General features: G+C 33.2%; 1 protein-coding gene across 1 annotated transcript; it reads right to left on the reverse strand.

Annotated features, from left to right (window-relative positions):
- Positions 1–353: 353 nt before the first annotated feature.
- LOC143054797 (uridylate-specific endoribonuclease C-like) lies at positions 354–13549 on the reverse strand. The gene is made up of 7 exons (XM_076227852.1): positions 13472–13549; positions 8040–8156; positions 7240–7353; positions 3364–3514; positions 2419–2621; positions 1485–1711; positions 354–679 (listed from the first exon to the last, which is right to left on the reverse strand). Exons 1-7 carry the CDS (start codon positions 13527–13529, stop codon positions 449–451), a joined length of 1101 nt encoding a protein of 366 aa, XP_076083967.1. The 5' UTR covers positions 13530–13549; the 3' UTR covers positions 354–448.
- Between the last annotated feature and the right edge of the window lie 1426 nt (positions 13550–14975).

A 14975-nucleotide genomic window follows, 5' to 3' on the forward strand; every position in this document is an offset into this window, starting at 1 on the left:
GTTTTGTACATTTATTAAAAAAACGTCAATCTCACAGATTACAATGCAAATATTCCGACTATCTCGGGGTATCACAAGACGTTAATTTATGAATGAATACGACATTTGGTTGAATGCACTATCACTGCATAACAGTTTAATAAGCAAACTGGTGGAGTGCTATGAAATAAATCTTGTTGCTATTTTTAATAGTCGTTGATTTTTAAAAATGGAAAATTCTAAGATTGAAATGTCTTGAACAAATTAAAGTATTTTATTTTTGATACTAGAATTTGGTAAAATCGCAATAGATTGATATATATTTGATTTTCATGTATTTCCAAAAAATACCAACTACAATTAAAGATAACACATTATTGATGCTATATTTTTTTTTATTAATTTAAATGGTTACTCCACAGATATTAGATAGCCATTTTTTTTTATTCAACTGGTAACTTCACATTTATTAGATAGCCGGATAAGCTGATCCTATTTGGGAACCAGATTTATGGGCGACATCCCATGTCTGTATCCTGATGTTGTGTCCAGCCATTGTGAAAGAACAGATAGCGTTTGGTTTTGTAAGGGCACACACAGAATATAGGGCAAGGTCAAATTCCGGGCTTACTCGCATGAAGAATGAGCCTTTTGTCTTCATCTGGCCATACCATGTGAACTTTGCACCCATGATTTCTGGCTGAAATATATATAAAAGAATAGAACATCTGAATTTGTTAGGACAACAAAAAAAGTGGGGATGAAACGTTTAACGGGGATGTTTTATTTCAAATTCCACTTTCTACCCTCTATATCCAATATTCAAAAAGGCTAGCGCATCATTCTCCTTTTCGGAAGAAATCAAATTTCTAGAAATATCCCAGATACTTATTATAACTATAAGCATTATTGTTATATAAATATGTTATTTAAAAATTTATGAAATGCAATCACTTATAATGCTGTGTATATGCAAAGTTAATCGCTGTTTCAAAATCTAATGGATCATGTGTTTTTTCATTGTTTGTAACCATGGTAACCCAATATAAAAATAACGTCACGTCATTGGTAAATCATCCATAGTTTAGGACGTTGTTGCAATTCACAGATTTTAATTGTATATATATGAGTCTAAAAGATTGTGTAACAATACCGATAAATAGATGGAAAACAAAAAACTAAAAAGTGCGATGATATTCAACACTTTTTAGTGTTTTGTTTTCTATCTATTTATCGGTATTGTTACACAATCTTTTAGACTCATATATATATATATATATACTTATATTTTATAAGTGTACGTTTTTGAAAATATTAAGCATGAGATTCAGCGTAAGATATAGATGGTACATAGAAACATTCATTCAATCAATCTTCCATGGGAATGATTTTAAAAAACGAAACAGTTTAACATGCTGATATAAATCAATTAATGGGTTCATTGACAAATTTTAAAATTCTAAACGCTCTACAAGAAATTGAAAGTCATCTTTTGTTTTACTTACATCAGCCTTTGAAACCCATCCTTGGTAGTCGAGGTTGCCCTTTTTCTCCTCTAAATAAAACTGGATCCAGCTGTGAAATCCGGAAACAGTTCCTCTTGTTTCTCCGACCATAGCGTGCTCGAATCCGCTGCTGTCTACTGCAGTGCCGCTGCTGCTTGACCTTGGATAGAGGTTAAACCATAACTCCTTTAAGACATCTTTAAAGTCAGCTTCACCTGTCACATGTCCTATGACAAACAAAAATATAGTTTTATATGCTGTCTTATCAATTCGGGAAGACCCTTTCTGTAAGGAATCACATATAAGGGACCAATATATGAAATTTGTTTTCATTTCATTTTTTTGTTATTGTTTCGAGTGATTTTGCATCATGAATCAGTACATCACTTCCATTTGTATCATTTACAAAGTGACCATCTAACTGTGTTACGCCTCATGGTGTACTGGGGTACTTCAGGGTGTTAAAATATCCATATCTACGGATATGAACGTAGATAACTTATAGTAGGGAACGGAGCAATCCCATTGTCCTCTATCTTATAGGAATTATATATATTATATATCAACGTTATTTCATTTGTTTGTTTTTGATATTTTGTTTTAAGGCAATTTTCAGCACAATTGGCTATACCATCCATGGTGGCAAATTTTCACCATTGAACGGTGGCGTAGATCTAGTGTAGCATTACTAGCATGTGCGTAAAATCACCATAGTAATATTATAACATTTTTTTTTACTATATCCGTTCAACTTCTACAGGCCAGACAAGTTATTTCAGTGGCTTTGCCTCAGTTGAATAATCATTATCATAGAAATAACGAACAACACTGACAACTTAAAACGAAGCATTGCAAACAAACAAACAAACAAAACAAACAAACAAATAAACAAAGAAACAAATAAACAAACAAACAAACAAACAAACAAACAAACCATTGTTTAGTAGATAATCATAGGTCAGCTTCATGACTTGTGTCTGTAGAACGGTAGTTAGGAAATCTTCAATCTCATTCCATTCTGATGTCGTTAGTTCCTCCGTCTGTCCTATATTTCTATTATAGTTATCTAATAAAGCTATGAATTTCTGGAAAGTTGGTTTTGAGTTGAAATGGTTCTCATTGATGTAAGTGAATAATCTAAAAATGGATATCAAACATGGATTGCTTTGCCAAATTTTTGTTGTGTTAATATTATAAAATGCTAATAAGTGTTGGTGTTTGTTGCACAATTGTTTTTATGTCCCATTTATGGGCATTATGTTTTCTTGTCTGTGCGTCCGTTCGTTCGTCCGCACGTCTGTCCCGCTTCAAGTTAAAGTTTTTGGTCAAGGTAGGTTGTAGTCCAATTAACTTAAAACTTAGTATACATGTTCCCTATGATATGATCTTTTTGAGTTAGATGCCAAATTTGAAATTTTACCCCCTTTTTACGGTCCACTGAACAAGGAAAATGATAGTGCGGATGGGTCATCCGTGTACTGGGGACACATTCTTATTGTTTGATGTTTTGAACATGCATCAGGCCGGTTGTTCTGTATATGCGTTATTGGGTCTTACTTGCTGTTAAAGGCAATGTAATGATAATTATATAGTTGTAAAACTTCTATGTCATTTGGTATCTTTGATTATTCTTTAAGATAATACAATTTTCTGAATAAAAATGGGTGCACATAGGTGTCAAGATAAGCTATTTTGAAAGGAGTTTGTTTTTCGGGATGGTGAAAAGAGTTGATAGTGCATACGTTCTTGTCATATATCGCATCCGCTGCTTTCAGTATTTGCTTTTACACAAAAGTTCAAACTGATCTACAAAAAGAAACATTCCGTCTTTAGATAGTCGCTTGGCGTATGAATACGCTTAACTATGTGAATGACCTACTTGTTTGGTGCCAAGTCATTGGTTCCACTAGAGGTTGTTTGACCTTGATAGTTATGGATCATATCCAGTAAAGACACTTTGTTCACGTCGCTGTCCCATAGCTGTTGTGCCAGGCAACTCATATCACATCCGGGGTTTGAACCTCCGCCTCCTGTAGGAATAAAAAAAAAACACAGACAATTCATAGCAAATCTATCTATACTGATCGTAAGGGTACAAATATCTTTACTGATCGTAATGGAACAACTATCTATACTGATCGTAATGGAACAACTATCTATACTGATCGCAATGGAACAACTATCTATACTGATCGTAATGGGACAACTATCTATACTGATCGTAATGAAACAACTATCTATACTGATCGTAATGGGACAAATATCTATACTGATCGTAATGAAACAACTATCTATACTGATCGTAATGAAACAACTATCTATACTGATCGTAATGAAACAACTATCTATACTGATCGTAATGGGACAACTATCTATACTCATCGTAATGAAACAATTATCTATACTGATCGTAATGAAACAACTATCTATACTGATCGTAATGAAACAACTATCTATACTGATCGTAATGGGACAAATATCTATACTGATCGTAATGAAACAACTATCTATACTGATCGTAATGAAACAACTATCTATACTGATCGTAAAGGGACAACTATCTATACTCATCGTAATGAAACAACTATCTATACTGATCGTAATGGGACAACTATCTATACTGATCGTAATGAAACAACTATCTATACTGATCGTAATGGGACAAATATCTATACTGATCGTAATGAAACAACTATCTATACTGATCGTAATGAAACAACTATCTATACTGATCGTAATGAAACAACTATCTATACTGATCGTAATGGGACAACTATCTATACTCATCGTAATGAAACAACTATCTATACTGATCGTAATGAAACAACTATCTATACTGATCGTAATGAAACAACTATCTATACTGATCGTAATGAAACAACTATCTATACTGATCGTAATGGGACAACTATCTATACTCATCGTAATGAAACAATTATCTATACTGATCGTAATGAAACAACTATATATACTGATCGTAATGAAACAACTATCTATACTGATCGTAATGGGACAAATATCTATACTGATCGTAATGAAACAACTATCTATACTGATCGTAATGAAACAACTATCTATACTGATCGTAAAGGGACAACTATCTCTACTGATCGTAATGAAACAACTATCTATACTGATCGTAATGAAACAACTATCTATACTGATCGTAATGAAACAACTGTCTATACTGATCGTAATGGGACAACTATCTATACTGATAGTAATGAAACAACTATCTATACTGATCGTAATGAAACAACTATCTATACTGATCGTAATGGGACAACTATCTATACTGATCGTAATAAAACAACTATCTATACTGATCGTAATGAAACAACTATCTATACTGATCGTAATGGAACAACTATTTATACTGATCGAAATAAAACAACTATCTATACTGATCGTAATGAAACAACTATCTATACTGATCGTAATGAAACAACTATCTATACTGATCGTAATGAAACAACTATCTATACTGATCGTAATGAAAAAACTATCTATATTGATCGTAATGAAACAACTATCTATACTGATCGTAATGGGACAACTATCTATACTGATCGTAATGAAACAACTATCTATACTGATCGTAATAAAACAACTATCTATACTGATCGTAATGGGACAACTATCTATACTCATCGTAATGAAACAACTATCTATACTGATCGTAATGGGACAACTATCTATACTGATCGTAATGGGACAACTATCTATACTGTTCATAATGGGACAACTATCTATACTGATCGTAATGGGACAACTATCTATACTGATCGTAATGGGACAACTATCTATACTGATCGTAATGAAACAACTATCTATACTGATCGTAATGAAACAACTATCTATACTGATCGTAATGAAACAACTATCTATACTGATCGTAATGGGACAACTATCTATACTCATCGTAATGAAACAACTACCTATACTGATCGTAATGGGACAACTATCTATACTCATCGTAATGAAACAACTATCTATACTGATCGTAATGAAACAACTATCTATACTCATCGTAATGAGACAACTATATATACTGATCGTAATGGGACAACTATCTATACTGATCGTAATGAAACAACTATCTATACTCATCGTAATGAAACAACTATCTATACTGATCGTAATGGAACAACTATCTATACTGATCGTAATGAAACAACTATCTATACTGATCGTAATGAAACAACTATCTATACTGATCGTAATGAAACAACTATCTATACTGATCGTAATGAAACAACTATCTATACTGATCGTAATGAAACAACTATCTATACTGATCGTAATGAAACAACTATCTATACTGATCGTAGTGGGACAACTATCTATACTATCTATACTGATCGTAATGAAACAACTATCTATACTGATCGTAATGAAACAACTATCTATACTGATCGTAATGAAACAACTATCTATACTGATCGTAATGAAACAACTATCTATACTGATCGTAATGGGACAACTATCTATACTCATCGTAATGAAACAACTATCTATACTGATCGTAATGGGACAACTATCTATACTGATCGTAATGGGACTACTATCTATACTGATCGTAATGGAACAACTATCTATACTGATCGTAATGGGACAACTATCTATACTGATCGTAATGGGACAACTATCTATACTGATCGTAATGGAACAACTATCTATACTCATCGTAATGAAACAACTATCTATACTGATCGTAATGAAACAACTATCTATACTGATCGTAATTAAACAACTATCTATACTGATCGTAATGAAACAACTATCTATATTGATCGTAATGAAACAACTATCTATACTGATCGTAATGGGACAACTATCTATACTCATCGTAATGAAACAACTATCTATACTGATCGTAATGGAACAACTATCTATACTGATCGTAATGAAACAACTATCTATACTGATCGTAATGAAACAACTATCTATACTGATCGTAATGAAACAACTATCTATACTGATCGTAATGGAACAACTATCTATACTGATTGTAATGAAACAACTATCTATACTGATCGTAATGGGACAACTATCTATACTGATCATAATGGGACAACTATCTATACTCATCGTAATGAAACAACTATCTATACTCATCGTAATGAAACAACTATCTATATTGATTGTAATGGGACGACTATCTATACTGATCGTAATGGAACAACTATCTATACTGATCGTAATGAAACAACTATCTATACTGATCGTAATGAAACAACTATCTATACTGATCGTAATGGGACGACTATCTATATTGATCGTAATGGGATAACTATCTATACTGATCGTAATGGGATAACTATCTATACTGATCGTAATGAAACAACTATCTATACTGATCGTAATGAAACAACTATCTATACTGATCGTAATGAAACAACTATCTATACTGATCGTAATGAAACAACTATCTATACTGATCGTAATGGGACAACTATCTATACTCATCGTAATGAAACAACTATCTATACTCATCGTAATGAAACAACTATCTATACTGATCGTAATGAAACAACTATCTATACTGATCGTAATGGAACAACTATCTATACTGATCGTAATGGGACAACTATCTATACTGATCGTAATGGGACAACTATCTATACTGATCGTAATTAGACAACTATCTATACTGGGACACCTATCTATATTGATCGTAATGGGTCAACTATCTATACTGATCGTAATGGGACAACTATCTATACTGATCGTAATGGGACAACTATCTTCTTACCATTACACAGTAGTTGGTAATCAGGACAGCAATCATTGTAAGAAACACAAGCTGTGTTACACTGACAAGGTTTGGAACTGTCAACTAGAGCATTACATCGTCCGGAACATGTTGCTACAAAACATTGTTAACATTCAAAATAGTAAGTGTTATAGAATTACAGACTATAGAATAATGAGTTTACAATACTAAACAAGGGAGCATAAGATAAAGAAAAGAGATATATATACCAAAGCATAAAGAATAATTGATTTTTATATTTATCCTAAATATAGAATAACATGCAAAAACATGTATTTAAAACAATGGTATACCAATATAGCAGGCGCGGGTCCAGAGGGGGGGGGGGGTTCCTTTTGGGTTAGGAACTTCCCCTTTTTAAAATGGCTGGATCCGCCCCTGTATAGACATTATAATCCCCATCCAAACCCTTATTCGTGTGTTAACTTATGACAATCAAGCTTTAAAAAAACTCATATATTTTGTTTACACCATTTCAAAAATATATGAAAATAAATAACAGTGTACTAAAAAATCATTTGTTTTAAACTGTTTTAACTTTATTAAGGTACTGAATACAATTTTTCTATATTATAAAAATATGTGAATCTTAAACTTTCTTTTGACAACACACTAGTGAGTGTATTCAATAAATGCATTTACATAATTGTGGGTCGTATACATTAAATTTCGTACATTCGGTAGATCTCGGCACACCTAATGTAGGGTCGCGGAATCTACCGAGGTTTACCGATAGTTTTCATACAACAGATGAGACCAGCCAATTAAGATAAACAAACCTCCTAAACAGAAAGCATCATAATCATCACAACAGTCATTGTACGTTTTACAAACCGTGTTACACTGGCATTGGTGGTTAGAATCTGGCGGTAACCCACACCTCCCGACACAAGACTCTGAAATAGAAGTAAATATACAGTCTTTGTATGTTTTACAAACCGTGTTACACTGGCATTGGTGGTTAGAATCTGGCGGTAACCCACACCTCCCGACACAAGACTCTGAAATAGAAGTAAATATACAGTCTTTGTATGTTTTACAAACCGTGTTACACTGGCATTGGTGGTTAGAATCTGGCGGTAACCCACACCTCCCGACACAAGACTCTGAAATAGAAGTAAATATACAGTCTTTGTATGTTTTACAAACCGTGTTACACTGGCATTGGTGGTTGGAATCTGGAGGTAACCCACACCTCCCGACACAAGACTCTGAAGTAATAGTAAACACACAGTCATTGTACGTTTTACAAGCTGTGTTTCACTGACATTGGTGGTTGGAATCTGGCGGTAACACACACCTCCCGGCACAAGACTCTGAAATAGAAGTAAATATACAGCCATTGTACGTTTTACAAGCTGTGTTACACTGGCATTGTTGGTTAGAATCTGGCGGTAACCCACACCTCCCGACACAAGACTCTGAAATAGACTCTGTACGTTATACAAGTAAATATACCTCTTGTACCTCCCGACACAAGACTCTGAAATAGACTCTGTACGTTGTACAAGTAAATATATAGCCATTGTACGTTTTACAAGCTGTGTTACACTGGCATTGGTGGTTGGAATCTGGCGGTAACCCACACCTCCCGACACTAATTATTAGTTTAATGTTGTATTTTGGCTTCTTCGTACTTTTACAAGCATATTGCAATTAAAAATTAATTGTTTTGTTTAAAACTGTGAACAAAATTTCTCTTTTAAAATTTCCATTTGGGAACCTCCATGGGGAAAGTCTCCCGCAAAATGAAATAATGACAGTTGGCAGGTATGAAATAAATGAAAACCATAGCATAGTGTCTCACAACTCTTTCTTAAGATTATCCCCGGTTGAAGGGGGTTCGTATAGCTCAGTCTTCAGTTTCTATTTAACTGTTGTGATTTTGGCTTGGTCCATTTTCGTTTTTACAGTTTGTGGGGTTTTTTTTTAACTTATGAATTTCCTTGTGTATCTTCTGCCCTTTTAAAAACAAATACCTAACAAAAACAACCAACATAGAAATCATTACGATCTAACAAACAAAAACTTGTACCAGAATAAGTTTTGATTCAATCTTTAGAGAACAAAGGAATTAAGTCACCCACGTAATGTCTTTGTTTATATTTGATGTTTTTCTTCTTTGAATTACATAGATCCGATCAGTTAAGCCTTTTCAATTAATTTGTATAGTTTGTTCTTATGTTGATCAGTTAAACCAATGTCTTAGGTTAAAAGGGGGATTGATCACATGTTTAGCCCAACCGCATTCTGTATGTGCCTGTCCCAATTCAGAAGTTGTACATTTGTATAATGATATTTGGAGATAATTATATCTACTAACGAATGCTGACATAATTAAAGAACCATACATATTACATTGTAACTTACTACTGATTTTACTTTCACTTTTTTTGTGATGTAATATATATGTATAACGATTTTCATAATACTATTAAGTTGAATGTCTGATTAAAAATCCATTTAGCATTGAATAGTTTGTATCCTACACTAGTATACATATAACCCCGTGAAATTCCGGCATAAGTCCGTGAACTTCGGCACGGGTTACATTAAAGTTTGTAGGTCTATAATTGACACTATGGCTGCTTTAAACGCAAGACCGTATAACATATATATACAAATTTATTAACACAAGTTTACAGTTCGAAAGCTAGGGGAAGACTGCCCCAGCAACAGTTTACAAAACATAAATTAATTCAAAGATAAGGGTATTAAAACATGAAAAGGTTCTTATAAAATATAAATATACTTGTCCAATGTTATGTAATACTAATAGGATTATTGTCCTCCGGCTAAACTTTATAAAATAGCGATAATTGCTTTTGTAGTTCAAGTGTTAGATACAAGTATTATCTCTCACACTCTTGACAGCCATCGGATTAAGTTGTAAAATAGTAAATCTATAATCTCTTTGGATATTTGAAATGAGAAACATTATATTTAAGAATGAAACAAGAAATATACATCTAAAACTAAAAGGAGAAATATTCAATTTAAAACTAAAACGAGAGTTCATAGAAATATCAAATCTTAAACGAGAGTTCATATCAATATTCAATCTAAAATGGGAGTTCATATAAAGCACTTTTCGAATTATGGTAAAGTTCCCAACGTCACTTTTCGTCCGGTTATATTCTCCACTACTTCCCCGAAGTGCTCGTCCCGAGCACAAATTGCTACATTTAGTATTTGGGTTTGTAATGTTATTTCATCTATGGGTAATTCGTCTTGGGTAAATCGTCTTTGGGTAACTCGTCTTTGGGTAATTCGTCTATGGGTAATTCGTCTATGGGTAATTCGTCTCTCTAGTTGCTGAAAGTGTGTACATACTGAAAACATCACGAACATAGAAAATGCACATATTGGACCTTTTAATAGATATACAATGGTGGTATGTGGAGGGAGATAAACATAAACATACTAGATATTCTGAGGAGGGGACTACTGACATAAATATACTATACTCTGAGGAGGGGACTACTGACATAAGTATACTATACTCTGAGGAGGGGGACTTCTGACATAAGTATACTAACTCTTAGGAGGGGGACTACTGACATTAGTATACTGTACTCTGAGGAGGGGGGCTACTGACTTAAGTATCCTAACTATGAGGAGGGGTACTATACTGACATAAATATACTGAAATATCTATTTCAACTTCACAACTCAAAAGAGCATGGCTCTATTACATGTATAGACATATAAACAACAAAGGGTGCTTTTATCATAATCATAAAAGTAGAACTAAGTATCTAAGTATTCAATGAATTGCAGAAAAAAAGGGGGGGGGCAATAATGATCATTGGCCCGTTTAGAATTCTATCAAACTACACTATACTGTCTGGAAGGTTTTCGAAAACACTATCAAGAATTTAAACAGATTATCAGATTATCAGTGGTTATATTTCTACCTTGTAAGCAGGTTTTGATCAAACATAATAAGGCATTTTCTGAAATGTAGTATACAGGTCGTCACTCCTGTACACCCAACGGAAACAAGACCACAAGACAGATGACGAGTCCATCTTGCATTTTTGTTTCGCATTAAAATTGTATTATAGAATGATTTTGTTACACCACCGATAATCTATGTTGTAAACAAGCTTACACGTGTAAATTCACCTACGTATAGCATGTTGTATTAAATGATACAATAACGACAACTAAAACAATAATTGTGGTTATTTCAATATACTATAGTCAGTGATCCTTGTTCAAAGTTATAACCTCCACTTGTGTTTAACACTAGGTTCTATGATACAACAAGGATACACAGACTTTAGCTCGATTTATGGAGGTTTTCTTGCTGCAAGTGGCAAATATCTTAGAAAAAAGTGATTATTCATCTTAGAATAATGAAGTTAGTTCTTAATAAATTCTAAATTTAAGCATGAAAAACGAAAACAGAACCTCTTCTTACATTTATTTTACAATCGGCTCTTGAACAGCCTGTATTTGCAAACAGATTAAAAAATATTTAGATAGAGGAACTACTTCTAGAATTCATAAACCTGTCTTTGGTTGAATTATATGGGACTTGTGGAACTTAACACTACTATGATAAAAAATGAATTTTCTTTTCTGATGTATTTTATTTAGGGTGGTTCTGCTGCCTATTGATATGATTAAGTATATTAGAAAATAATTGGGGTAACGTAAACATGTGCATTCTCAAAATGTTCGTAACTATTACAGCATGTATCACACTTACCATCGCTTCTGGGTTGGGTTTGTGGTTTAGGTTTTTCTTGATAGCACTATTGATTTTGACTGGTTCTGCCTCCGATCCTGTCTGAATGGTAATTAATGTCTGCTAGCAAAGCATATGGAGCAACATACTCTGGTCTAAGTCCATGATGTATAAACCGCTCCATCACTGCCGTTTGTCCAGCTAGAAAGCACAATCTGTATTTTCGGTTTCGAACGCGTTAAACTTATCCAACTTCGGTAACTCCATTTTTGATTTTTGTATACTGGGACTAGTTCATAAATAAAACACTCGCTTGGCTGCAAAGGTTGCGGTAATCGAGGAATCCTCCCCAATTATAACCCCGTGAAATTCCGGCATAAGTCCGTGAACTTCGGCACGGGTTACATTAAAGTTTGTAGGTCTATAATTGACACTATGGCTGCTTTAAACGCAAGACCGTATAACATATATATACAAATTTATTAACACAAGTTTACAGTTCGAAAGCTAGGGGAAGACTGCCCCAGCAACAGTTTACAAAACATAAATTAATTCAAAGATAAGGGTATTAAAACATGAAAAGGTTCTTATAAAATATAAATATACTTGTCCAATGTTATGTAATACTAATAGGATTATTGTCCTCCGGCTAAACTTTATAAAATAGCGATAATTGCTTTTGTAGTTCAAGTGTTAGATACAAGTATTATCTCTCACACTCTTGACAGCCATCGGATTAAGTTGTAAAATAGTAAATCTATAATCTCTTTGGATATTTGAAATGAGAAACATTATATTTAAGAATGAAACAAGAAATATACATCTAAAACTAAAAGGAGAAATATTCAATTTAAAACTAAAACGAGAGTTCATAGAAATATCAAATCTTAAACGAGAGTTCATATCAATATTCAATCTAAAATGGGAGTTCATATAAAGCACTTTTCGAATTATGGTAAAGTTCCCAACGTCACTTTTCGTCCGGTTATATACACATAACAGTTTGACGTTTCATTTGTAATAGTTTTAGTTTTATGGAAATATCTCCTAACATCCTACTTCAATTTCAAATGCACGATTATATCAAATTCGCCTTTATAAAATGCAATGTCTGTTTCTTTAAAGATGCATTTTCGCTGTTACAAAATGTAGGCTAGCGAAGATGGTAATGAAATAAAATATGATAAACTGTAAAGTGTCAATGTTTGATATCATTTCTGCCCGTTTCTATAATAGTTCGATTTTGTTTATGTTCTGACCATATACGTATATTGTGTGAGAACTATCTATCCCACATTTTCTTGCAGTGAACAAACTCTGAATAGTAAAGGGACATAACTTATCTATCAAACAATATTGAAATATAAAAGTACGGACGCACAACCATCATTTTTAGTTCGATGATGACTCAATACGCGGTGTAAATTCTGAGATTTTCAAACTATTTCGTGCCCAAAAGTAACGTTTTAGTTAAAAACATAGATAAGAAAATCAAAATAATACTAATTAACTTACCTGTGCTAATTAGACCTACGAGTGACAGAAGAAGGAATGTAGTGGTGTACAGCATCATGACAAACGTCAAATAACACAAGAATAATCACCAGGTCTGGACTTTTACAAGAGGGTGTGGACGGGGGATTACAAAACAGAGAATAATGAGAACAATTTTAATAATAGAGTAAAATGGACCAAAAATTAGAGAGGAAAAAATAATGATGTGTTTTAATTAAAACAATAGGAAATAATGGGCAAAAATAGAAAAATAGTAAAACATGGCCAAAAATGTAAAAAAAAATACAGAAATGAAGTAAGTTAAACCCCAATTCGGACACTCTTACAAGTGCTGTAAAATTTATTATACATGGATATGATTGGGAACATTGCAGGTGAAAGTACTTCATATGATAAAGCAGTAAATTAAATTCGTACAAGTAGTTATAATTTATTAAGCATAAGTGACTTAGTGTACGAACACGTGTTGGAGCTAGCGTAACCCAAATTATATGAATAAAAAGGTATACCTTTCTTGAAATATCTGGTTTTTTTTAAATTAAGAAATAACTATGGTTTCAACTCCTTTGTGTAAAGTTAGACTTAAGTTATTATATTTTGGTGGTGTTTTTTTTAAAAGTCATAATAATAAGGGACGACATAAAAAAATCAATGAAGGATAAAAAAACTTAATTCAAATATTTTTAGGGTGAGGGTCAAAATTGCTGCAAGTTTTGTTTAATTGACATCGATTTTATATATATCCTTATCCATGTTATCTGTCAATTTATTTCCCCCAAATTAAGTTAAGAGAGGGGTAGAGGGGTCAGTGTGAAAACTATATGAATTAAATTTTGTATCCTTCATTGAACTTATGATGTCGTCCCTAAATATAGCCTTTTAACTGTACAATCGATTATGATTGTTTTAATTTACAAGTAACGACCACAGGACAGGTCACCCTATACCTGCACACATTGTTCTGACTAAGGGCTGACCAGTCCCAGCTATGATGTTTTAATATCGCTTGCTTAGCGTAGAAGCAACAACTTCCAATATTAGGTCTGTGTTTTGCACGGTCTTGGATAAAACAAACATAAGTACTTGAGTCCAACCCAAGATAAAGGGGGCTCCAACCTTATGTTCCAATTCTAAAGCATTGACTGTAAAAAAAAATTGGTTCCAATTAATCCCCGGAGTTCCTTTTTAATCCACCACTGATGGTTCTCAAGTACTCGACTTGCTACGCAAATTGCATAAATTGCAAACACCGTTATATTGATTAGTCTGCCAAATGCATACCGAATCCTCTTTTCAAATAATCTACATCAACTTTTATCATCTATAGAAAAACCGCTGTTCAGAGATTCTGTGAAACTACATAGTACATAATATATATAATTATTTAATATATTTATCCTGCAATTGGGTGTTCTAGCTACTATACCATGTATACAGATCGATACAACCCTACAGATATCGCTATGCTGTATCTGTATACTATACATATATCGCTTTAAAGCTC

This window comes from Mytilus galloprovincialis, chromosome 12 (assembly GCF_965363235.1).
Source record: "Mytilus galloprovincialis chromosome 12, xbMytGall1.hap1.1, whole genome shotgun sequence".
In the NCBI taxonomy this organism is placed as follows: Eukaryota; Metazoa; Mollusca; class Bivalvia; order Mytilida; family Mytilidae; genus Mytilus; species Mytilus galloprovincialis.